Genomic DNA, 26,156 nt, shown 5'->3' with positions numbered 1-26,156 from the left:
TAACAAACTCACAACATGAAAAAGGATAATTTGAGACAACAAAAACATAAAAAGGGAAGAGGAAAAGGACAGAATTTATACAGGTAAAAGAAGGTGAGATGCTATCGGCAGGAAAAGGACTATTTTCTCTAGGAGAGCTTTAATAAAAACCTCAGGGTAACCACAAAACATAAACATAGAGCAGAGATACAGAACAAAAAGAAGAGGAAATTGAGAAAGGTATCATAGAGAATCACCAACACAAAATGGCAAACAGAAACACAGGGAAAAACAATAGAAATATAGAGCAACCAGAACACAAAAGATAAAGTGGCAGGACTAAATCCTCATCTATCAATAATCACACTAAATGTAAATGGATTGAATTCACCAATTGAAAGACAGAGAGTGGCTAGATGGGTTAAAAAACAAGACCCAACTATATGCTGCCTCCAGGAGACACCACTTAGCTCTAAAGAGAAATACAGGCTAAAAGTAAAGGAATGGAAGATAGTCGATGCAAACAGAGCCAAAAGAAACCAGAGGTATCCATGCTCATATCAGACAAAATAGACTTCAAGCCAAAAAGGTTAACAGGAGACAAAAATGGACAGTATCTAACCATAAAGTGGACAATTCATCGAGAAGATATAACAGTGGTTAACATGTATGTACCTAACATATAAGTACCAAAATATATGAAACAATTAACAGACCTAAAGGGAGAAATTGACAGCAACACTATAATAGTAGGGGGCTTTAACACCCCTACTATTAGCGGCCTTAAATAAAACATTAGACTAGATGGATTTGATAGAATTGTACAGAACACTCCATCTCAATGTAGCAGAATACACATTCTTCTCAAGTACACATGGAATTTTCTCAAGGATAGAACATATGTTGGGACACAAAACAAGTCTCAATAAATTTAAGAAGACAAATCAAGCATCTTCGGCTTCCCTGGTGGCACAGCAGTTGAGAATCCGCCTGCCAATGCAGGGCGCACAGGTTCGAGCCCTGGTCTGGGAAGATCCCACATGCCACAAAGCAACTAGGCCCGTGAGCCACAACTACTGAGCCTGCGCGTCTGGACCCTGTGCTCCGCAACAAGAGAGGCTGCGACAGTGAGAGGCCCGTGCACCGCGATGAAGAGTGGTCCCCGCTCGCCACAATTAGAGAAAGCCCTCACACAGAAACGAAGACCCAACACAGCCAAAAATAAATAAATAAATAAATAAATAAATAAAAATCAAGCATCTTTTCCAACCACAATAGAATGAAACTACAAATCAACTACAAGAATAAAACTGGAAAAATCACAAATATGTATAGACTGAACAACATACTACTGAAATATTACTATTAGATCAATGAAGAAATCAAAGGAGAAATCAAAAATTACCTGAAGACAAATAAAAATGAAAATACAACATACCAAGATCTACAGGATACAGCAAAAGTAGTACTAAGAGGGAAATTTATAGCGATACAGACCTACCTCAAGAAACAAGAAAAATCTCAGCAATCTAACCTTACACCTAAAGGAGCTAGAAAAAGAAAAACAAAGCCCAGAGTTAGTAGAAGGAAGGAAGTAACAGAGACAAGATTGGGCACATTCAGGGTGGTATGGCCATAGACGGAAGGAAGTAATAAAGAGCAGAGAAGAAATAAATGAAATAAAAACTAAAAAGATAATAGAAAAGATCAATGAAACTAGGAGCTGGTTCTTTGAAAAGACAAACAAAATTGACAAACCGTTAGCTAGACTCACTAAGAAAAAGAAAGAGAAGGCTCTGATGAATCAAATCAGGAACGAAAGAGGAGAAATAACAATGGACACCACAGAAATACAAAGGATTATAACAGAATATTATGAATAGCTATACACTAACAAATAGGACACCTAAAAGAAATAGACAAATTTTTAGAATCATACAAACTTCCAAGACTGAATCATGAAGAAATAGAAAATCTGAATAGACCAATCACTAGTACAGAGATGGAAACAGTAATCAAAAAGCTCCCAAAAAACAAAAAGTCCAGGACCAGACAACTTCACAGCTAAATTCTATCAAATATTCAAAGAAGGGGATTTCCTGGGGCACAGTGATTGAGAGTCCGCCTGCCAATGCAGGGGACACAGGTTTGTGCCCTGGTCCGGGAAAATCCCACATGCCGCGGAGTGGCTAGGTCCATGAGCCATGGCTGCTGAGCCTGCGCGTCCGGAGCCTGTGCTCCACAATGGGAGAGGCCACAACAGTGAGAGGCCCGCGTACCGCAAAAATAAATAAATAAATAAATAAATAAATTAAATAAAATGTCCTTATTACATAAAGCAATCTACAGATTCAATGCAAGCCCTATCAAAAGCCCAAGGACATTTTTCATAGAAATAGAACAAAAAATTCTAAAATTTATATGGATGCACAAAAGACCCTGAATAGCCAAAGCAATCCTGAGAAAAAAGAACAAAGCTGGAGGTATAATACTCCCTCTTTTCAAACTATATTTCAAAGCTATAATAATCAAAACAGCATGGTATTGGCAGAAAAACAGATATATGAATCAACGGAACAGAACTGAGAGCCCAGAAATAAACTTACACATTTATGAATCAATGGAACAGAACTGAGAGCACAGAAATAAACCTACACATATATGGATAATTTATGACTAAGGAGCAAAGAATAAACAATGGAGAAAGGACAGTCTTGCCAATAAATGGTTCTGGGAAAACTGGGCAGTCACATGCAAAAAAAAAAAAAAAAAAAAAAGAAAGAAAGAAACTACAGTACTATCTCACACCATCGCAAAAATTAACTCAAAATGGATTAAAGACTTGAATGTAAAACCTGAAACCATTAAATTCCTAGAAGAAAACATATGCAGTATGCTCTTTGACATTGGTCTTAGTAATATCTTTCTAGATATGTCTCCTCAGGCAAGGGAAACAAAAGTAAAAATAAATGAATGGGATTACATCAAACTAAAAAGCTTCTGCACAGCAAAGGAAACCATCAATAAAACAAAGACATCGAATGGAAGAAGATATTTGTAAATAATATATCTGATAAAGGGTATAATATTCAAAATATATAAAGACCTCATAAAACTCAACAACAACCAAAAAACCAGACAACCCAGTTAAAAGATGGGCAGAGGAGATGAACAGACGTTTTTCCAAGAAGACATACAGATGGCCAATAGGCACATAAAAAGATGTTCAACATCACTAATTATTAGGGAAAAGCAAATCAAAACCACAATACAATGAGAAATCACCTCACACCTATCAGAATAGGTATTATCAAAAAGATAAGAAATAACTGTTGGCAAGGATATGGAGAAAAGGGAACACTCGTACACTATTGATGGGAATTTAAATTGGTGCAGTAACTATGCAAGACAGTATGGAGATTCCTCAAAAAATTAAGAATAGAACTACCATATTAACCAGCTATCCCATGTCTGGGTATCATCTAAAGAATATGAAAACACTAATCTGAAAAGATATCTGCACCCTTGTGTTCACTGTAGCATTATTTACAATAGCAAAGATATGGAAACAACTTAAATGCCCATTAACAGATGAATGGATAAAGAAGATGTGGTATATATATAGAATGGAATACTACTCAGCCATAAAAATAGATGAAAGCTTGCCATCTGCAATAACATGGATGCACACTGAGGGTATTATGCTACGTAAAATGAGTCAGATGGAGAAAGACAAATACAGCATGATTTCACTCATATGTGTAATATAAAAAATAAACAAACAAAAACAAAATAAGTGAATAAACCAAACAAACAAAAACAAACACATAGATACAGATAACAGAGTAGTGGTTACCAGAGGGGAAGGGGTTGAGGGGAGGGCAAAATGGGTAAAGGGGAATCAACTGTATGGTGACGAATGAAAAATAAATTTTTGGTGATAAGCATGTTGTAAAGTATACAGAAGTAGAAATACAATGTTGTCCACATAAAGCTTATATAATGTTATAAATCATTGTTACATCAATTAAAAAATTAAATTTTTTAAAGTGATATAAATTGGTGTGTGACAAGTACATATTAATTCATTACTGAATTCTGTCTAATCATCAGGGAAATGCAAATCAAAACCACAGTGAGATACCAACTCACACCTGTCAGAATGACTATCATCAAAAAGAACACAAATAACAAATGCTGCCAAGAATGAGGAGAAAAGGGAGCCCTCGTACACTGTTGCTGGGAATGTAAATTGGTGTAGCCACTGTGGAAAACTGTATGGAGGTTTCTCAAAAAACTAAAAATAGAACTACCATATGACTCAGCAATTCCACTCCTGGGTTTATACCCCCAAAAAACAAAAACACTAATTTGAAAAAATACATGCACTCCAGGGACTTCCCTGGTGGTCCAATGGTTAAGACTTCGCCTTCCAATGCAGGGGGTGCAGGTTCGATCCCTGGTGGGGGAGCTAAGATCCCACATGCTTCGCGACCAAAAAAACAAAACACAAAACAGAAGCAATACTGTAACAAAGTCAATAAAGACTTTAAATATAGTCCACATCAAAAAAATCTTTTAAAAATAAGAAAGAGAAAAAATACATGCGCTCTAATGTTCATAGCAGCATTGTTTACAATTGCCAAGATATGAAAGCAACCGAAGTTTCCATCAACAGATGATTGCATAAAGAAGATATGGTAATATATATACAATGGAGTACTACTCAGCCATAAAAAGAATGAAATTTTGCCATTTGCAGCAACAAGGATGGATTTGGAGTGCATTATGCTAAGCGAAATAAATCAGACAGAAAAAGACAACTGCTATATGATATCACTTACATGTGGAATCTAAAAAACACAACAAACTAGTGAATGTAACAAAAAGGAAGCTGACTCACAGATATAGAGAACAAACCAGTGGTTACCAGTGAGGAGAAGGGATGGGGGGGGAAACACAGGGGTAGAGTATTAAGAGGTACAAACTATTAGGTATAAAGTAAGCTACAAGAATATACTGTACAACATGGGGAATATAGCCAATATTTTATAATAACTATAAATGGAGTATAACCTTTAAAAATTGTGAATCACTATATTGTACACCTGTAACTTATATAATATTGTACATCAACTATACTTCAATAACATTTTTTTAAATAGAAGAGAATTGTGTCTACTTTTGAACATATCTGAAAGTTTTATAATGAAGGATTAGTAAAAAAAAGAAAAAAGAATACATTTGACCATTTACTAAATAAATACTATTATCTACTAAGTGTCAAGTTCTTATTATAGTAGGTCTTGGATTTATACAAATGAAATACAATCTCAATTCTCAAGAAGTTTATCAAAGAGGGAAACAGTCAGACAAAATGATGTGTAGCTGCTATAACAGAGGTACACACAAGGTTCAATAAGCACTCAAAGAAATAAGTAGCTAAGCCTGCTGAAGAAAATCAGAGAAGGCAATCTTTGAGCTGACCATGAAAAGAAAAGCTGGGGTGGGAAGAAGAATTCTAGAAAGAGGAAATAGCACGTACCAAAAAAAGAAAAAAAGTACTGAGGCATGAAATAGTAAGATACATTCAGGGAACTGCCTGTAATTCCAGATAAGCACAGGGCAATGTTAATGAAGAAAGAAGAAATAACAAGGATAACCTAGTAACCAAAGTAGCTTTACTGCCCAGAGAGTCACCAGCCACAGGCCAACCTCTCCTGCCCTAGGACCTTTCAATACCCATTTCCCTGACCTGGAGCTGTTCTCCTGGCTAACGCTTACTTGTCCTTCAGATCTCAGAATAAATGTCACTTCTACGAGGAGGCCTTTCCTACTGTTTCATAATCACAGAGATTTCTTGTTATTCTCTCTCATAGTTCTCCATTACAAATGAATGAACATATCTGTAACCATATTCATTTATGTGTTTACTTGCTTAAGGCCTCTCTCCTCCACTTGGCTGTAGGCTCCACAACAGTGGGAATACCTGCTTTGTTCATCACTGTGTCCCTATTGCCTAAAAAAGTTGCTAGCACACAGCAGGTGCTCATTAACTATTGGCTAAATGAAATAGAGGCTAGAAGATCTCTGATGGAGAAAAGGCTCTGAGTCAAACTGTATTCTGCAGGTTAACAACAACAGACTTAAAAGCAAGACTTACGGTAATGAAGAGCTAGAGGAAGAACCTTACTTATGATAACTTAGTATCACAACAAATTGAGAAGCACATCATTGGCACTGACAGAGTGCTGTTTGTAATTATTGGAAAGACTTATTTGCAACATTTCTTCAGATTTCAAAATTAATTATTAACAGTCATACTGGGCATAACATGTGAAGCAAGTTGAAGTATCGTTTCAGCATGGCACAATGGGGAGACTAAGAATAAGGGACCAAGTTCTAGTCCCAATTCTACAATTCAGCTGTATATTTTAAGGCAGTAGTTCTCTCCAAGGAGACGTTTGGAAATTTGAGGGTGTTTTTCGTTGTCACAAAGATGAGCAGCCAATACTAACAATTAGCAGTTAAAGACCAGAGACATTAGATGTTCTGTAGTACCCAGGACGATCCTTTACAACAAAGTCCAATTCTGCATCCTACAAAACTGTCAAATATCTCACCTGGCATTTATGTGGGTGAAAAAAAACATGATTTATAATTATCTGACGTTTGAACCTAATTCCATTTTACATATAAACATAAAATTCACTCAATTTCCAGGAAGGCAATTACCTTGTAAATCAAGGGAAGATTATACTTTGTTTTATTTGACACTTCACTAAGAGTTGTTCACCACTTTGAAAAATTACATCACTGATGACAGTCCCGATTGTGTTATCTGAGTCATTGACTGATACCTGGCATATCTGTCAGCCTACACTTGTAGCTGTCACATTCACAGTGATTTAGTATGCAAATATAAGTATCTGACTACTTATACGGTCATACTATGCATTTACATATTGAAATTCCTATCATTTTACTCTAAATCAATTTTTAAATTTCCCTTTTATAATTAGAACATTATGTTGATTTATTAGAAAGAAGGTGGCTTATATTATATATGAATTTCTTTCAGGATAATAAAAGGGAGAGGGTGCTTAAAGTATTTGGTTAAAAAAAAAAAATGGAGCAATGGGTCCGATAAGGTTGAGAACAACCAACTTAGAGCAAGTTTCTGAACCACCCAAAGTCTTCTCTTTCACCTACAAAGATAAGGGATGTAAAGAAACAATCTCTTGGGCCCTGTGTCTGTAAAATAGGACAATTCTATGGGACTATGCATCCAATAAAAGCTACTTCTGTACAAGCATTGTAGAATTCCCTTTACACAGAGATGAAAGATATGTCACTGCCCAGTATACTTGGACTCTAAATAAAACATGGGAGCAGAAGGCAGACAATGTTCACTCTTGACTCTACTCAGAATGGAATTAACCACTAGCTGTTAAAGCCATTACAGAACATCACAGTGCTGCCAGTATTTGGTAGACAGGAAATTAATTTTCTTTGAAAGTTAAAAACTAACATTAGCACAAAAAGAGCTTCTCTTTAAATCTGTTAGAGCACAGCCCTACAAGCTGTAAGCCCTAACAAGGAAGTAGGTTAAGACACAGAATCCTAACCTAAAAACAAACATTGCTGAGAGAAGCTAATTTAGAAATACAAAAGAAAATTAATTTCTGAAACAAATATCTCCTAATTAGATACAGGTAATGCCACTCACACAAAGTTATCAGAACTCATAATAAACTCAATGAAGCAAATCCAAAATATCCCAGGCCTCATGATGCACAGAGCTCTAAATCCACTCTTTCTCACTAGGGAACTGTACCACAAAGAAATTATGATTATTTTTTAATAAAAGTTGTCTGGGTTGAAATTTGAAGGTGGAAAACACACTTTAAAACCTGAAACAGTTAAATAAATTAAGAGAATCTAAAAGGCTCAATCCAACAATATCAAGAATCTAAAGTACGTTATTTTGTTTATATAAACATCTTCCACATTTCAACAGCATTTCTTTTCAGAGTGTTTTATAGTTATTATGGAAACTGGAAAAACAAACATTCGTAATCAAATACTTTGCAGTTCTAATAACTTTTTAGCCGTCTTCCAGCCAAGGTTAAAACACCAAATAAAAGCAATGTATGTATTCTTTGTCCTATAGTGTTAAAAAAACAACTAAATCTCTAATGTGCCTAGGAATTCTGATAAAACTCCAGGTTTAGGAATCACTGGCATAGAGGCTGACTTAACTGCATCCTGTTCTCCCTTCCTCCTATCACTATGGAAGAAGCATCTCTCTCTCTTAAGGCTAGTCCTTCTACTGATGATCTAGATCCTAGAAGATTATGAACAAAGGCAGAGAGACAGACTTACCCATTGTATGACTGATGTAGGGCAAGTTACTTAATATTTCTGAAAATAAGAATAAGTATTCACTGCATAGAATTTTCAGGAGGATTAAATCAGATAATATAGATAATTATCTAGCATGGTATCTGTGACATAATAGAGAATCATACACTGGTCTCTACCCCTGGTTTCTGAAATAGGACTTCTGAAACCCTTATAAATCCCTAACTGATAAGAGCACTAGAAGCAAGCATCTTTTGTTCCAATGAGGTGACTCTGGGTGGGCTCCTGTATGGGAGCTGGTACCCAGAAAGGCCAAGCCATGATTATAAGCTTAGAATTTCCAGGCCCACCTCCACTCTCCACAGAAGGGAGAGGGCTAGAAATGGAATTACTAATTGATCATGCCTATGTGAAGAAGCCTCCATAAAATCCCAATGGCGTGCGATTCAAAGAGCTTCCAGGCTGGTGAACACACCCACATACTGGAAGGACAATGCACCTCTACTCCACAGGGACAGATGCTCCTAGGCTTAGGACCTTCCCAGACTTCACCCTATGTATCTCTTCATCCGTATTCTTTAGCACAGCAGTCCCCAACCTTTTGGCACCAGGGACTAGTTTCGTGGAAGACAATTTTTCCACAGACTGGTGCAGGGGGGGCGGTTTGGGGATGATTCAAGTGCGTTACATTTATAATGCACTTTATTTCTATTATCATTACATTGTAATATATGATGAAATAATTATACAACTCACCATAATACAGAATCAGTGGTAGCCCTGAACTTGTTCTCACTCGCCACTCACTGATAGGGCTTTGATATGAGCCTGCAAGCAATTGATTTATTATGGTCTCTGGGCAGTCAGACCTCTCTGCTAACGATAATCTGTATTTGCAATAACTCCCCAGCGCTAGCATCACTGCCTCAGCTCCACCTCAGATCATCAGGCATTAGATTCTCATAAGGAGTATGCAACCTAGATCCCTCGCATGGGAAGTTCACAGTAGGGTTCACGCTCCTGTGAGAATCTAATGCCATCGCTGTCCTGACAGGAGGCGGAGCTCAGGCGGTAATGCGAGCAATGGGGAGTGGCTGTAAATACAGATGAAGCTTCTCTCACTCACCCACCCCTCACCTCCTGCCGTGCAGCCCAGGTGGGGACCCCTGCTTTAACATTTTCTTTAATAAACTGGTAAACATAAGTGTTTCCTTGAGTTCTATGATCTGTTCTAGCAAATAATCAAATCCAAAAGGAGAATGTCATGGGAATCTCCAATTTGTAGCCAAGTCCAACAGAGGTTGTGGGTGACTTGGGGCCTACTACCTGCTATTGGCATCTGAAGAAAGGAGGGCAGTCTCATGGGACTGAGTGGGACCTGACGTTATTTCCAAGTAGATAATGTCAGAACTGGATTAAATTGTAGGACATCCAACTGGTGTCACAGAATTGCTTGGTGCCGGGAAAAAACTCACACATCTGGTGTCAGAAGTGTTGTGAGTGGGATAGTAGTGTGAGAGTAAAGGAGAAACACAGGAGAAGACTGGAGTTTTTCCAATCAGTCTCACATACAGCAAAGGCTCAAAGCCTTCCTCTTCCTCCCATACTCATCCTCAGAAACCTCACTCCATCCATTTTCACCCCTTTCTCTACAAGTCTACAAGTGAGTCCTTCCTGTACCTAAACATGCTAAAGTCTTCCCCATATTTAAAAACACAAACACACACATTCCTCTGTCAACCTCATGTTCTCTCTTAGCTATATCTGTTTCCCCTCCTATACCAGTAAGCTTTAGGAAAGTTTGGTCTATATCTACACTTTGTCTCTACCTCCACATCTTTTATTTACCACCTAAGTATGTAACTTACCTTGATCTTGCCACAGTGAAGAACAATAACCTAATTGCTAAAACCAATAAACAAATGTTTTAGTCTAGCGGACACCATCCCATTCTAAGCTTATTAAGATCTCTTTTCAGCATACTGACCTCCATGCCAGCCTTGAGAAGTTCTACTCCCTTCGATTCCCAGGCACCACATTCCTGGTTTCTCACCTACATCCATATTTACCAGCCTAATCTTTGCTTCTATAGGAAAGAACTTCATTTATCCATACCCTATTGCCTCTAAGCCAGAAATTATGGCATTTATTTTATTTACAGCAATATCTGTTATATTCTGAGAAAAAAACCAACCCAGAAAGGAAGTTCACTATTCTAATGAAATCCTTCCAGGCATTCTTAAAATGGAACGCTATCACATAACTTTTTAAAAGTTACACTAGGTAAGAAGAAAGCATTTTAAGATGATGTTAGCTTCAATTTGAGACTTACTATTTACTCTGATACACATATAATACATTTATGCCCATACCCTCTCCAACTCCTTCAGCTGCAAAAAGCAAGTGCTCCCTACATACCTACCCACTTGTATACACTGTAGACTATCTACCCACTTGGATACAAATGCACATCCAGATATGCAAACTCATAATGAACATTCAACATAGTCAATTCCGCAGGAAGGTAGACAAATGGAAAGGTACATGACTGGATGAGCTGGAGAATGAACAAATCTAAATGACAAGAGATAAACTGGGGGAAAGTTATAGGTGAACAAGGAACAATCACCTAATGCTAAAATAATGATATATGTTACAAAGTAAACTTTGTCACTAATTAGTGTCACAACCTTAGATAAACTAACTTTTGGGGCCTCATCTATAGAGGCTAGACTAAATGATTCTCTAAAAATTCATTACAATTCCAAAATCCTATGATTCTACAGAAAAACTCAGCTTAAAACACACTTATTGCTGCTTTTGACTTATTGTTTTCATTCTTTATTATTATTTAAATCACAGTATCCATAATCATGCTCCAAGAACAATGTTTGATGCTGGGGCTCTTGTCTTTGGCAGTTGTTATGATAAGTGCTATAACAGAGGGGTTAAAAAAAAAAGTAAAAAGGGCTTCCCTGGTGGTGCAGTGGTTGAGAGTCCACCTGCTGATGCAGGGGACACGAGTTTGTGCCCCGGTCCGGGAAGATCCCACACGCCACGGAGCGGCTGGGCCTGTGAGCCATGGCCGCTGAGCCTGAGCGTCCGAAGCCTGTGCTTCGCAACGGGAGAGGCCACAACAGTGAGAGGCCCGCGTACCAAAAAAAAAAAAAGTACTATATAGGAATATGGTAAAGGGATATTTGACTCTGCCTAGGGGAGCTGTGGAAGGCCTTACAGAGGAGGTGACATTTTAGCTGGATCTTAAGGATAAGGCATTTAATAAAAAGTTTCAGTTGAAGTTTCTCTGGAAAGTGTTAGAAACCCAATTATAACCTAATAGTGAACAAATAGGGGGTCTATTTATTATTCTTTTTTAGCATGTTCCACCAATAACACTGTTAATGGAAGTAGCCTGTCCTCCACTGGTAGAAAAGAATACAAAAAAAAAAAAAGAGGGAATTAACACTTGTCATTTCTGTTTTCCACTTCTATGCTGGAGACTAAAGTGTATTTTAATGGGGCACTGAAATTCTGACACATGGGTGACTTTTTAAAATGACATCCAGGAGCTTCCCTGGTGGCTCAGTGGTTAGGAATGCACCTGCCAATGCAGGGGACATGGGTTCGAGCCCTGGTCCAATAAGATCCCACCTGCCACGGAGCAACTAAGCCTGTGTACCACAACTACTGAAGCCCGCGCGCCTAGAGCCCGTTCTCCACAACAAGAGAAGCCACCACAACGAGAAGCCCACATACCACAACGAAGAGTAGCCCCTGCTCGACGCAACTACAGAAAGCCTGCATTCAGCAACAAAGACCCCAAGCAGCCAAAGATAAAAAAAATAAAATAATTTTAAAAATAAATAAATAAAAATAAAATAAAATGACGTCCACTGTGCTGTCTGCAGATTCTTTCAATTATCATTTTTAATTCAGAAATGTGAAAATTGAGTCACAGTTTTCATTTAAATTAAATAATAAACAGCAAAGTAGCCAGACAGGTCTACAAAAAAATGATTTGCTAAAGTCTTAACAATATACAAAATATACAGGATACAATATATAAAATACATAAGATTTAGTAAATTTTATGATGGATATTAATAAGATGTATTCTAGACCCAAGTGAAACTTTACATGACATCATGTTAAGATGGTATGATTTCAAGTTAGTCTTGTATTTCTGACCAATGGTAAAAATGGTAGAAGTTAATTTTAAACACATTCACAATACTCACAATTTTCACACTCAGGCTTGAAACTCCATGATCATGAAGTTCATCCTCAAACAGGAGAACTTCTTCAAAAAACTTAATCTGTTCTCTGGCTTTCAATTTCTCTGTATCTATATGATCTGTTGTAGGTACAACCTAAAAGAAAAAATATAAGAAGGGGCACATAAAAAAAATTTTAGACAGCTTTCCTACCAGTATTTTCTGCATAGCCAGAGCACCCGGTTCTAAATTTGGGTGTTATCAGTAGACACGAAAAACGAGATATATGCCTTGTCCCTGAAAAACCTAAGATGTCTGATATTATAGCTTCACAACACAGAGAGTCAAAATTCATCGTCTTTCATATGAAAATCATTAAATAGAACACATTAAAGTCAAGTGCTCTATTGTGACTATGAGAAAATTAACCATCTGAAAATTAGTCAATGTGATGAGCTACTACTATCATAGAAGTTCAAAGCAGTTTTGTGCCATAGAAGTCTACTTTTACGACATTTATTTGGAACTTAAAAAAATTTTTTCCCATTAGAATGATGGTATATATTTTAGATCCCCAAATCTACAAACAAAGGTGTTTTAAATACTGAGGTAAATAACTTTCAGAGAAATTCTAAGGGAAACTCGTAGCATTCCAAAGGGCTGTAGTGGATACCGGCTATTTTTTCAAAGTATTACTTTGTAGCCCTCGGACACAAACATACATAACCCAACAAAAGCACCAACAATCTCAAGGCAGGTCACGTCAGTAGCTCACTAAATCCAAGTGTCTCCTAATAGTAACATGAAAGTATGATTTGTGACACCATTCTTTACTACATTCAATTTCACTACAAAATGTTCAGTTTTTCAATTCTTTGACATAGTTGTATCATAAATAAACACAACAATGCTTGTCAAACCATAAGAATTCAGTAAATGGTAGCTATTATTTTACTTTACTTAGTAGCTATGACTAGGTCATTTGTTTGACTCATGCATAGAATTAAGGAATGAAGAGGGCTTCCCTGGTGGCGCAGTGGTTGAGAGTCCGCCTGCCAATGCAGGGCACGCGGGTTCGTGCCCCGGTCTGGGAAGATCCCACATGCCGCGGAGCGGCTGGGCCCGTGAGCCATGGCTGCTGAGCCTGCATGTCCAGAGCCTGTGCTCCACAACGGGAGAGGCCACAACAGTGAGAGGCCCACATACCGCAAAAAAAAAAAAAAAAAAAAAAAAGGAATGAAGAGTAGTTTCAGAAAACTGGACAAGAATTAGAAAAATATGATACAGATGTCCAAGAGATTACATAGATTTTGTGGGAAAATGATCTTAGGGAGTATTAAGTGATGCAGAGGGGGAAAAGGTTGCTGTGAAAGAAACTAGCAGTTTGTATGTGATTACCAAGAGGTGAAAAAAATGTCCATAGTTCTTCCATGTTTACCTACAGGTAACATTTTAGCCCTCTGCAATTTTATTCCAGTATGTGTCTACAGCAGACATGAGACCACACGTGAAGGTGAAATTCGGAGTGGGGAAGGAACGTGAAGGATAGGGATAGGGCAGCATATAAGCAGTCCCTTGCATCACTTGCATGTTTGTGATCTATTTAAGTCCAACGTTGGTGCCTCTAGGATTCCCTAAGAGCATAAAACTTTAGTTACTATTAAATAAAAACAACTCCTAAATTCCTTACTTTTTAATTAGTTTTAGTTCAAAGGAACACGTTTGAAAATCTTCCTTATAGATACATCTGAGTTCCAAAAAATTAATCCTTACATGAATTTTCTCATTAGTAAATGGCTACTTCACTAATATTTCATATATGCCTTCAGTAAGTGACTGGTGAACATGAATCCATCAGTTTTGCCATTTACTTGTTCTTATGTTTGAAAGAGAAAGACAAAAAATAATTAGATAACACATGGATTGGGGAAATTCAATATATTTAACTTATCTATATACATTTTCTTCATTCATAAGGATAAATATGTTTAAAACTTTGTATTTCTCTGCCTTTTCTCTTCCTCAACTCCACTTATCTCCTCCCTGAACTCAAGCATCTGAAAAGAAAAGGTAAAACAGCTACACTTAAGACATATGGAACATTTTTGGCTTCTGGTATTGTCAAAGTAAGTAACCTGGACAAACCCTCTTGCTGAAGACAACTTAAAAAGCTGGATGAAAAAACAAAAACTTCTTAAAAGCATTATATGGTCAAGGCATTAAAGAATGACTGGACTGATATCTGGAAGAGGACTGGAGCCTGGAAAAGTGAAAGTGAGCCTACAGTTTTCCAGCTTTGGCCTTGAGGCCTCAGCAATGACTGGACAGAGGAGAGGCTGAGCTCTGCTGGCGCCATAATTGCTCAGTATTCACTAAGGGCAGAGGCCTTGGAGAATTCCTTGCCCTGCTCCCAATTTTGGGATGACATCTCAAAGTGCTACACTGGCTACAGAGCTTCTTATATTACACGCCCAGTAAACCTCAAACTCTGGCCCCATACCAGAGGTTAGCAAACTAAGACTTCCAGGCCAATGTGGGCTGCTACCTATTTTTGTATGAACTGCAAGCTGAGAATCCTTTTTACATTTTTCAAATGACTGGGGGAAATTTTTTCTTAAGAATATTTCATGTCACATAAAAATTATATGAAATTCAAATTTCCATGTCCACAAATAAAATCTTACTGAGAAACAGCTATACCCATTCTTTTGAATATTGTCTATGTCTGCTTTCGACTACAGCAGCACAGCTGAGTAACTGCAACATAAACTCTATGGTCCTCAAAGCCTGCAATACTATCTGGTCCTTTACAGAAACCATCTGCAAACCTATGCCCTTGACTATGAATGCCCTCAGCTGCCCACCAAAAATAAACAAAAATCCTCTGTGGAGGAAAAACAGGATTCAAAGAAAAATAAGAAGGCATATTAGAAGTCTAGACACCATAAATCGGAACCAACAGAAATAACAAGACAATAAAAAGACACTGGGGACTCTAGATGTTGAAAATATGAGGCCCAAGCTGTAAAACAACAATGCACACTAGTTTCAAGGAAATAAAAGCTAAAGTTGAAAATTTCAAAAGATACTAGGAAATACTTTTTTAAAAGAACTATGATCGGGAAGGGTCCTGCTTGGGGGTGCTCACAATGTTCTATTTCTTTTCCTGGGTGGTTGCATTTTACAATTCATTAAACTCTACCTTCATGTTTTATGGACTTTTCTAAGTTATTCCACAATTTTTAAAAAGCTTAAAAAACATATGGAGCACTACAAATATTCTTGATACATTACAAGAAAAATAAGTCCTGGTCACATCTTTCAAGTGGAACCTCCCTCACATCAGATGGAGGCTTATAATAAGGAAATTACTTGACATAAATATTTTAAAATTTATCATATAAAGTTAATTAACAGCAAATGCTAAGAACCCTATGTTAAATTCCCTTTTTAAAAACTGCTGAAAGTTGTGTGTGTGTGTGTGTGTGTGTGTGTGTGTGTGTGTGTGTGTGTGTATACATCCCATTAGGAACATACAGTGAAACTATGTTTTACAATGATTTTTCTTTTTTAAAAAAATGGAGATATAACTCCCATACTATACAATTTACCCTTTAAAAGTGTACAATTCAGTGGTTTTTAGTATATTCACAAGACTGTGCAGTCACCACTATTATCTAATCCAGAACATATCATCACCCCAAAAAGAAACCACCATACCCATTAGCAGTCACTCTCCATTCCCCACGTCCCCCAGCCCCTGGAAGCCAATACTCTTATTCCTGTTTCTATAGATTTGTTTGTTCAGCAAATCATTCTGGAATCATATACACGTACCCTTGTGTCTGGCTTCTTTCACTTAGCATACTGTTTCCAAGGTTGTAGAATGTATCAGTGTTTCTTTTCCTTTTTCAGGACTAAATAATATTCCACTGTCTAGATATACCAGTTCTGTTTATCCACTGATGAACATCTGGGTGGTTTTCACATTTTAGCTATTATGAGTAATACAGCTATGCATATTCATGTACAGGTTTTTATGTGGATATATAGTTTTCAATTCTCTTGAGTGTATACCTAGGAGTGGAATTGCTGGGTTACATGGCAATCATGTTTAACGTTTTTTCTAATTGCTGGCAAAAAAAAAAAAAAAGGCATAACAAGAAATCTACCATCTTAACCATATTTAAGCGTACAGTTCAGTAGTGTAAATTATATTCACATTGTTGTAACATGGATCTCTAAAACTTTTTCATCTTGCAAAACTAAAACAGTATTGTTAACCCATACCTCTGAGGAAAACAACTATCAACAAGTATACAGTACTCATAAGCAGTTCTTTGTGCCTTTTGTCTTATAAACTCCATTCATTTCCAATGTTTATGTCAGCACATTCCTGCCCTAAAGTTACTTTAAAAGCTCAAGATATTAAAGATGATATACAAATGGCTAACAAGCATAGTGATGTTCCACATCACTAGCCATTAGGGAAATGCAAATCAAAACCTCTCATACACTGCGGGTGGGAATGTAAAATGGTACAGCCGCTATGGAAAACAGTACAGGGGTTCCTCCAAAAATTAAAAATAGAATTACCATATGATCTAGCAATTCCATTTCTGGGTATATACCCCCCCCAAAAATGAAAGCAGAATTTTGAAGAGATATTTGCACACCTATGTTCACAGCAGCACTATTCACAATAGCCAAGAGGTAGAAGCAACCCAAATGCTCACTGACAAATGAATGGAAAAACAAAATGTGGTATATACATACAATGGAATATTACTCAGCTCTAAAAAGGATGGGAAGTGTGACACATGCCACAACATGGATAAACCCTGAGGACATTATGCTAAGTGATATAAGCCAGTCACAAAAAGACAAATAATGTATGATTCCACTTATATGAGGCATCTAGAATAGTCAAATTCACAGAAACAGAAAGTAGAAAGGTGACTGCCAGGTGCTGGGAGAAGGAAAAAATGGGGAGTTGCTGTTCAATAGGTATAGAGTTTCCATTTTTCAAGAGGAAGAAGTTCTGGAGATTAGTTGCACAACAACATGAATATACTTGACAGTATTTAATACACTTAGAAATAACTACAATAGTAGATTTTATGTTACATATTTTTTTACCACAATGAAAAAAAAGGAAAAAAGAAAGCTCAAGATACTGAATCACACTAAGTTGGGCAAATGTTCCAATGTGCTTTAAAAAAAAAAAGCTTTTTTAAATGCATGACCACTAAGCATGTTTTATTCCTAAAGAGCAGTATCAATAGAAGAGGCAGTCTTCTACTTATATTTTCCTGCATATTCAATTTATTTATTTAATAAGAAAGAAGAAAACAGCCAAACGTTGATAGGTTACTATAGGCCAGGTACATATTAGGCATTTGGCCTGTTTTCTCATAACATTCTCATACCACAATCTGAGAGAAGTGCCTATGGTAGCCCAGACAACAGATGACAAGGCTGGATATGAATCCAGCCAGGTCAGTACAACTCTGTGACTGGCTCTCTCCTCTTACACCATGCTAAAACTCAGAGTAATAGGTTTAACAACCTAAAGAGTGAGAAAACATTAAACACACAAACACACACACACCAACAGGCCCCAGCAACTAAAAACCAAGAATTTAAGGGCAAAGGAAAGGCTTCATTCTAATGCCTCATTCTCTGATATTCTTACTGTACACATAAAATACCTTCTCCCACACAGGCAAACACTTCCTATACATACCAGGGCTTCTGAATAGTGTTTTAAGGAAGAGCTGAAGGATTAAATAATTTAAAATCTCAAATAATATTACAGGTCAAAAAATCCTTAGGTATTAAAACAAAGTTAAAAGTAAAAAATGTTCCTATGCAAGTGACCTTCCACATATAACAAATGTGCTTAACAAGAAGCTCTAACATCGGTGTTATGTTACTAAGAGACACATACTTTAAGATCTTGAACCCATTTCTTCATCTACAAAATAAGGATAAAAATGCCTATCCTACAAGACTATTTTGAGAATTAAGCAACAAAGTCCTAACAATTTTACCTGGAAAATAGTCACTCTATTTTTTAAGACAATAAAGGAACACATTCATCAACTCTGTTTAGACCATAAAGCAAGGGTAAATACTATTTAGACAATATAGCTACTTTTACTCTTGGTATTTCAATAATATTAACTTAGTTGCCTTGACATTTGAGATAAGATATTATCATAACAGCAGCTGCCATTTATTAAGATCTTATTGTTAACAGACACTGTGCCATAAACACTTAATACATGTTATCTTATTTACTACCTCACAACTGATATTATCCCTAGTTTACCAAAGTGAGAACTAAGGCTTAGCAAAGATTAAATTGCTTTTCCAAGCTGTTAAGTGATGGTGCTGGGATATGAACTCAGGTTTGCCAAAGCCTGAGCTCCTCACCACTAGTGAGTGGTTGATCACATTGACATTTATCAGCAACACCTTAAAACAAATTATATGACAGGCTGAAGTGCCAATAAAGGGTATGAGCACATGTCTTTCACCTCCTACTACTCTCTCACTCCCTGTCTCTATTGCCGTGGATCTTGCTCCTCGATCACAGCTAATGCTACTTCATAGCCTCCAGGAGGCTTTTGTAAGTCAGCCCACAAAGTAAGTCATCATCATTATTGCATTGGGTTAAAACAAGCTCTCGTTTCCTCACTCCTTGAAATGAAATATCAAAAGGCCTACACACTTTGCAAAGTTTTTCAATCAGGAGTGAAAAGAGAGAATATTAATCTATGAAGTATTAATGGACTAGAAAAACCTTCCTCCCCCATTAGACTGTAATGGAAGAATTTTTTCTCTGTTCCCTGCAGTATCCATGGCTCTATGTAGCTAAGCTCCCAATATGAGGCCTACCAATTCCACCTTCCTGGTGTCATTTACCACGAAGTGAATCTCTTCCTAAGCAGGGCTTACACAGATGCAACTTAACGTTAATACAGAGATTTAGAATTCATTGTGAACTTTCCCTTAGATTTACCTTATATCTGCTGTGAGGTAGATATTTCTGTTTATCCAATTTACTGATAAAACCAGTCAGATTAAATAACTTGCCTGAAGTCACACCAGGTTCACACACAGTGTAGGCAAAACAATAATCCAAGCTGTCTGACCAAAATTTCTATCTGCCCACATATCTGTTCATCTGTAAAACTGTAAGCTACTAGCTAGCAGGTTCTGTCTAAATCACCTAATACATTACACCAAGAACAGACATATTTTAATGCTTCTTGATAGCAATAATGATAACATTAAGGCAGTCTGCCATTGCTACCAACCACATTTTTAGCAAAAATTGTTCCACTATGGCTTTCTTTTATTTTGTGCTGATAATCAACAAGCAAAATCCCTTTACATTAGGTTCTGAAGCCTCACACAATAGAAAGTAAAGTAGCAGCATAAAATAACCCATTACTAGAAAGTTCTAACACTGAAACTGTCCAAGGCAATCAATGACTCATAAAAGCAAAAAATAAGATTTACCTTTAGCTTAAGTGATTCTCCAAGTAACGTTCCCTTATAATCTGTTGTATAGGTCCAGTCATACGGCTTAATAACCTCCTTAGAGTGCTCACCCTCCGTCCTCAAACACCAAAATGAGAAGGGTCAGTCAGTGACGTAGAATATAGATCATCTGTCTTCATTTATCACACCAAATTACATTCTACAGATAATATAAAATATCCTACTAAATACATATACTTGTCATAATTCACTAACACAAGATCTGTCTTAGTTTTTCTGCACATTTATTGTTATTTAACTTGTCATGTACTGATAATGTAGTCTCTCCAATTAATCTGTACACTGCCTGAGGACATGGTTTAAAGGCTTATACTTTTTCAAAGAACCTAGTACATAATAGGCACAAAGTAAATAACTGCTGATTTGATTATGAAAGAAAATACATTTTTCTTAATTTCAATGTTCCTCAAATTTTCAACGCAAATCATGAGTAAACACTGTTCTTCAAAAATAGGAACATTAAAGTACACAGTGTAATGCCTCTTCACTAAAGAACACTGAAAGCTCAAAAAAGTAAACCCTACATAGCTCAGCTCAATTGTAATTCAATTTAATTCAAGAAGTATTCAAGAGCAGGGTAATTAATCTCCATTTTATGGATGAGAAAAATGAACTCTAGAATGATTCAACTATCAGATTTAATAATAGTACTAGCCATTCTAATAAAATACACATATCACAACTGAATATTTTTTCAACTCTTTTCTGTTTTGTTTAACCCATAACTACCCAGATTCTCACCTGCTTTCCTGCCACTCTTCAGCGCAGGCTACTTTAAGCATTCCTTGGTAGTTGTTCACACATCTTAATGCATCTGTAGCATTGAACTCAATCCCAAAGCCAGAGCCATGCTGGATTCTTAAAACGTTGTCTCCAAACATCATCTCAGGGAGAGATGGCATATGCAATTCATCAGCTAACCTATGTATAACCAAAAGTCAGCAGGATTATTTTATATCACTGTTGGCACTTTTGCTTCCTTCTGATCCCCACAGAATACCTTCTACTCCTAAATGAGTTAAGTAATACATGATTTAATAAAATGATATATTTGTAAAGTCTATAAATGGTTTCATCATCCATTCTCTCTGTGTATATCTTTTTGGCACTGTATTAGGTAGTGGGCTAAATTAGACAGATAATAAACAAATATACAAATAAGTACACAATATAATGTCAGCTAGTAACAAGTGATATATAAAAATTAAAGCAAGGTGATGGGGGAGGCACTGTTTTAGGTAGGATGATCACAGATCACATCTGAGACAGCTGAATTTGAGCCTCAAAACTACCCTGTGGAGCCTCCCTGGTGGCGCAGTGGTTGAGAGTCCGCCTGCCGATGCGGGGGACGCGGGTTTGTGCCCCGGTCCGGGAGGATCCCACAGACTGCGGAGCGGCTGCGCCCGTGAGCCATGGCCGTTGAGCCTGCATGTCCGGGGCCTGTTGCTCCGCAACAGGAGAGGCCACAACAGTGAGAGGCCCATGTACCGCAAAAAAAAAAAAAACAAAACAAAAAAACTACCCTGTGAGCTAAGAAAGGCTCAGAGAGTTTAAGCAGCTAACTCAAATCACAGAGCCAGTTAAGTGGTAACACCAGGCCTATTTCCATTATTTTAGACTGCTTTGTAAAGACCTGGACCTCATCTAGCTTGCCTCATTACATAAGAAAGTTGTATTGGACATACTATAAGACCAGGATCACAAATTATTAACCCACAGATGTGTTTTGATTAGCCTACACAATATATTTTTTAATATTTGAAATAACTGGCAAAATTATTGAGGTGCCAATAAAAATTGAGAGATTTTTGAGAAATCTGGACTTCTGGTTTCTCTTAAAAAAAAAAAAAACACTTGGCAACATTGGACCTGTATTTCCACGTGACACCAACTGGCTAGAGCTGAGTGGAAGTTGCCCCATTCAAGTGGGGCATAGGCTCTCTGGTTCACCAGTCTCCTTGGCCCTTTAAAAGCTGAGTCTGTGACCCCTGTTATAAAGACTTTTAAGTGGCTACTCGTTACTCCTGAAAAAAGTAGGTCAATGTATAGGTTACCATGCCTTATGACCCCAACCCCTGAGTTACAACCAGGACTGTCAATTTAGGGATGAAAGTTTGGCTTCTCAACCAAAGGCAATTATCTATGGGCTGGCAGGAACCCCTGAATTTTAGCCTGAGAACTCTGCCCGAAACACTCATGCTGAATTGAATAACGGCCAATTAAACTTACTCTGATCTCTCTTTTTATAAGTCTGAATGACAGTTAAACGAAGCACAGACCAAGAGACATGGCATGACACAGAACCATGAGGTAGAAAGAGTGAAATTTTTAAGTAATAGCAAGAGAAGCAGATAGAGCAAAGTAGAGACTGAGAAATAAAGGTGACAAGATTAGAGACATCTATAGTTGGGGCCACAAGAACTGCTGTTCATTTTCTGAGCTAATTCCTGTGTTTAGTTATTTCCTCATGTATTATTAAATTCTCATCACTTGAGGCAACACGGGGGTGGGGAGTGGACAGGAGTCTCCGTTCCTTGCAACCTGAAAGCACAACTAACACAGAGGTTCCATGGAAGTGATTTTCCAGTTATCTTATGTACCAATTTTTTTCTGTTAATATTGATTTTGGAAAATTTTCAAAATGTATTGTACACTTCTCTTTGTTTTTAAACAAAACATATAAAATGTTATTTTACCTTTTTTCTGGCTGACCAGAGATCATCATATTTAACAATCTTGTAAGACAATGTCCTCAAGTTCAATTGAGTGTGTATACCTCTAGCTACTCTAGAATGTAGGTATCTGCCCTTGAAGCGCCCTCATCCCTTTTTATTTGGTTTCTTATCTATCAAAGGATGGAAAATCAAACAATCATACTCCTTAAAATTGCATAATGAATAAAAAGAGAACATGAAAAATGCTAACAATTCATTTATTAGGGCAAAGTGACTATATGGAACTCTTTTCCTTCCTTACATTTCCAATATGGTTACAATTATAAAGTATGCAATAGAGTCAAAAGTGTAAATATGCTCTGAATGAAGTTCTAACGGATCCTGAACAAAGCACAGAATTTTAGTGCAAGTGTTACATGATAGCTACTTTAGCAGAACCGAAGGCTTTTTCTTTTTTCTTTTTTAAGACTTCTGGATTTTTGAACAGCTACATAGTTATACTTGTTAGGTAAAGTAAAATAATGCTATATTAAAGAATATATTCTTACATAAAACTAACAAAGGATCTATGCATATCCCAAGACCACAATTACTCTCTTTCCAACTGCTTTAAATCTATTTCCAATCAGACACACCAATCAAGTCTTGTATACATATTAAAAGCAAGCAAGCAAAAAACCCTGCATAAACAAATTAAAATACTTAAGCCTTAAATGGAAAAAATATTGATTCTTATTATAAACATCTACTTCATTCCTGGATCATCAAAGCCCCACCACTTTCAAGAATAAAGATGGGCTCTAATTCCACCATGACTGCCCAGGAGAGGACTTAATGCACCACAGTCCCATGTTTCCATAAGCTTCCTATCTCTGGTGAATTTTTTGTTCTTACACAACAATTATATTAATTTTGACTATGAAGAAAAGATACCAATTAAAGATCCTGTTTCTTGTAGGAAAACACCTTCGCCAGTAAAATTCTCTACTTGTTGCAAGCTTTAAAAAAAAAGCAAAAGCACCCACTGAGGGAAACAAGCACTTGCCCACTTGATTTTCAGAAGAACTGTATCAATTTACATTCCACCCTGGGGCAAAAATTAAGAAAAAAGTACCAAGAACTTAATCAAATTTATATTCTTTGACCCAAAATATCAGCTTTGGGAAATCTGTAATATAGAAATAATCCCCAATGTAGGAAAAAAAAATTATACATATTAATACTCATAATCATCTTATTTTTAGTAGAAAATACTCTAATTATAAAGAAATAAATGGTTATGTAAACTACAGTATATCTATATGATGAAATATTATGGAATCATTCAAAATACTTAAAGGGAGAATATAATGGAGAAAAATGCTTATGATACAATAGTAAAGAAAAAAACAGGCACACTGTATGTTTATTTTATCTCTGTGTTTATGTATATGTGCACATATCAGTGATCTAAACTTTTAAGTTGCACATCTTTAGTATGATATCTAATAACATTAATTTTTCATCATAAATTTAAGTGAAATTTATTCTTTTGTTATTAGGAAATAGAAAATATTAAATACTAGAGAGATCAACACTCCCATGCAAATGTCCATAGACATATGAATGGATAGAGAAAATGTGGTTTAAAAAAAAGAAACAAAAAAATAAGAAAAGAAAATGTGTTTTATACATACAGTGGAATACTATGCAGCCTTTAAAAAGAAGGAAATTCTGCAATTTGTGACAACACGGATGACATCTGAGGACATTATGCTAAGTAAAATAAACCAGTCAAGTAGTAAAGTTTTAACTACTTTACTGGATAATGCATACCAAATATGAACTAACATAAGATGTGATTCTCTGGATTTTTCCCAACATATCTGGAAAAATTTGGTAGTCCTCTGAAATATTCCAGTCATATATGTAAAAGAATCACTGCCACTAACTTGCACTTCTTCAAATGTCCTAAATTCCAAGTATCTTAAACACAGGCCAAACACAGAGTATCTTAACCCCATTTCTAATGTTAAACTTCACCATTAAAAAATAGGTAGGACCATTTATAAGGCAAGGAAGACAGGAAGCCTCTATGGGATTAAGATGCCTTAATTCATTAAAGGAAGTTTCGTTAATCCAAAATTTCCCCTAATTCATTTATATAGCACCCAAGAGGTTTCTATACCCTAGGGCAAGGCATCACAGAAAAATTTAGGATGGGAGCAGATAAACCCTTCTTTTGTCATAAGGAAAAAGGACTAAGTATACTCAGGCAGAGCCGTTTTAGAAATAATAAACAAGGAGATTAAAGATCTGGAAAGATCTGGAACTTGATTCCCTCCATGCATCCAGCACCTCTTAGGGAGTCTGTAAGCAAATGATATGGGTAACCACAATCTGAAGCTGACTGCTTTATATACCACAATTATATATGTGGTGCAATATGTAACAGAGCAAGTTATATGGAGAGGAAAACTCAGAGAGTAACTCAGTCTGTGATGGGATGAAGGGAATTTTTTCCCCTTCTTTTCTGTATTTTCTCAATTTTTCTTAGTGATTCTGCAAGAATGTTACTTTTTTTTTTTTTTTTTTTCAATTAGGAAGCTAAACATACTTTCATGACTCTCTTCCCTGGTCACTTCCCTCTGCCTAAATCTTAAAATGTCAGTGATCCCTAGGGTTCCATCTCATGACCTTTTCCTTTTCTTCTGGATAACTTCTAGATAATCTTAATTCACTCCCAAGGCTCCAGGTATCAACTATAAGCTGATGATTCCCAAACCTAAATCCATGGACAAGTCATCTTTTTTAAGCTCCAAAATAAACGCCTAAGACACCTCCACTTAACAACCCACACACAACTCATATTTCAACAAAACTAAACTCATCCTCTATCCAACACCTGCCCCCAATCTGCTCCTCCTCCTGGGTTTCTCACCTTGTCCAATGGCAATGAAATCTTGCCAAGGGTATAGATTCCTCTTTCTTCCTTCCTCCTCCTATCAAGTGGCCATCAAATTCAGGCACTTAATCTTCTAAAACCTCCTCTCTCCCCTTCTAACTGGTTTCCTTACCCAGTCCTGCAGCCCACCAATCCATCCTCCACATTACCTCCAGATAAATCAGAGTGTACATCTGATAATGTTGATCCTTTGTATAAAATGGCACCTGGTGGTAGTCAGATAAAATTCAAAACTCCTGAGCCTGGCATAAAAGTTCTCTCAGTGGTATCTCCACTGCCCAGGGGCCTACCTGCCTCTGGCTTCTCACTACAGTACTCCCCCTCTGATACCTCACACTCCAATCACACAGAAACAGTCCTTCATGGCTCCCACTCTCTGACCCACCGGCTTGCCACGTGCCCCCGGAC

At 36.9% G+C, this 26,156-nt stretch overlaps 1 protein-coding gene across 2 annotated transcripts in view; it reads right to left on the bottom strand.

The window, feature by feature from the left end:
* Window positions 1-26,156, bottom strand: part of TIPRL (TOR signaling pathway regulator) — a 33,207-nt gene that overhangs the window by 6,047 nt on the left and 1,004 nt on the right. The window contains exons 1-4 of one of the 2 annotated variants that reach the window (XM_007458110.1): window positions 21,999-22,117; window positions 20,871-21,050; window positions 20,088-20,187; window positions 12,582-12,713 (exon numbers count right to left, since the gene is read on the bottom strand). In XM_007458110.1, the coding sequence (XP_007458172.1) occupies window positions 12,582-12,713; window positions 20,088-20,187; window positions 20,871-21,031 (393 nt within the window). In that variant the 5' untranslated portion in view covers window positions 21,032-21,050; window positions 21,999-22,117. Of the gene's footprint in view, window positions 1-12,581; window positions 12,714-20,087; window positions 20,188-20,870; window positions 21,051-21,998; window positions 22,118-26,156 lie in introns of those variants that run through there. The other variant, XM_007458109.1, reaches the window with a different exon arrangement.

Source organism: Lipotes vexillifer, unplaced genomic scaffold, assembly GCF_000442215.2.
Source record: "Lipotes vexillifer unplaced genomic scaffold, Lipotes_vexillifer_v1.1 scaffold189, whole genome shotgun sequence".
NCBI lineage: Eukaryota > Metazoa > Chordata > Mammalia > Artiodactyla > Lipotidae > Lipotes > Lipotes vexillifer.
Note: the sequence above shows the minus strand (reverse complement) of the source record. Positions and strands in the feature narration are given on the sequence as shown.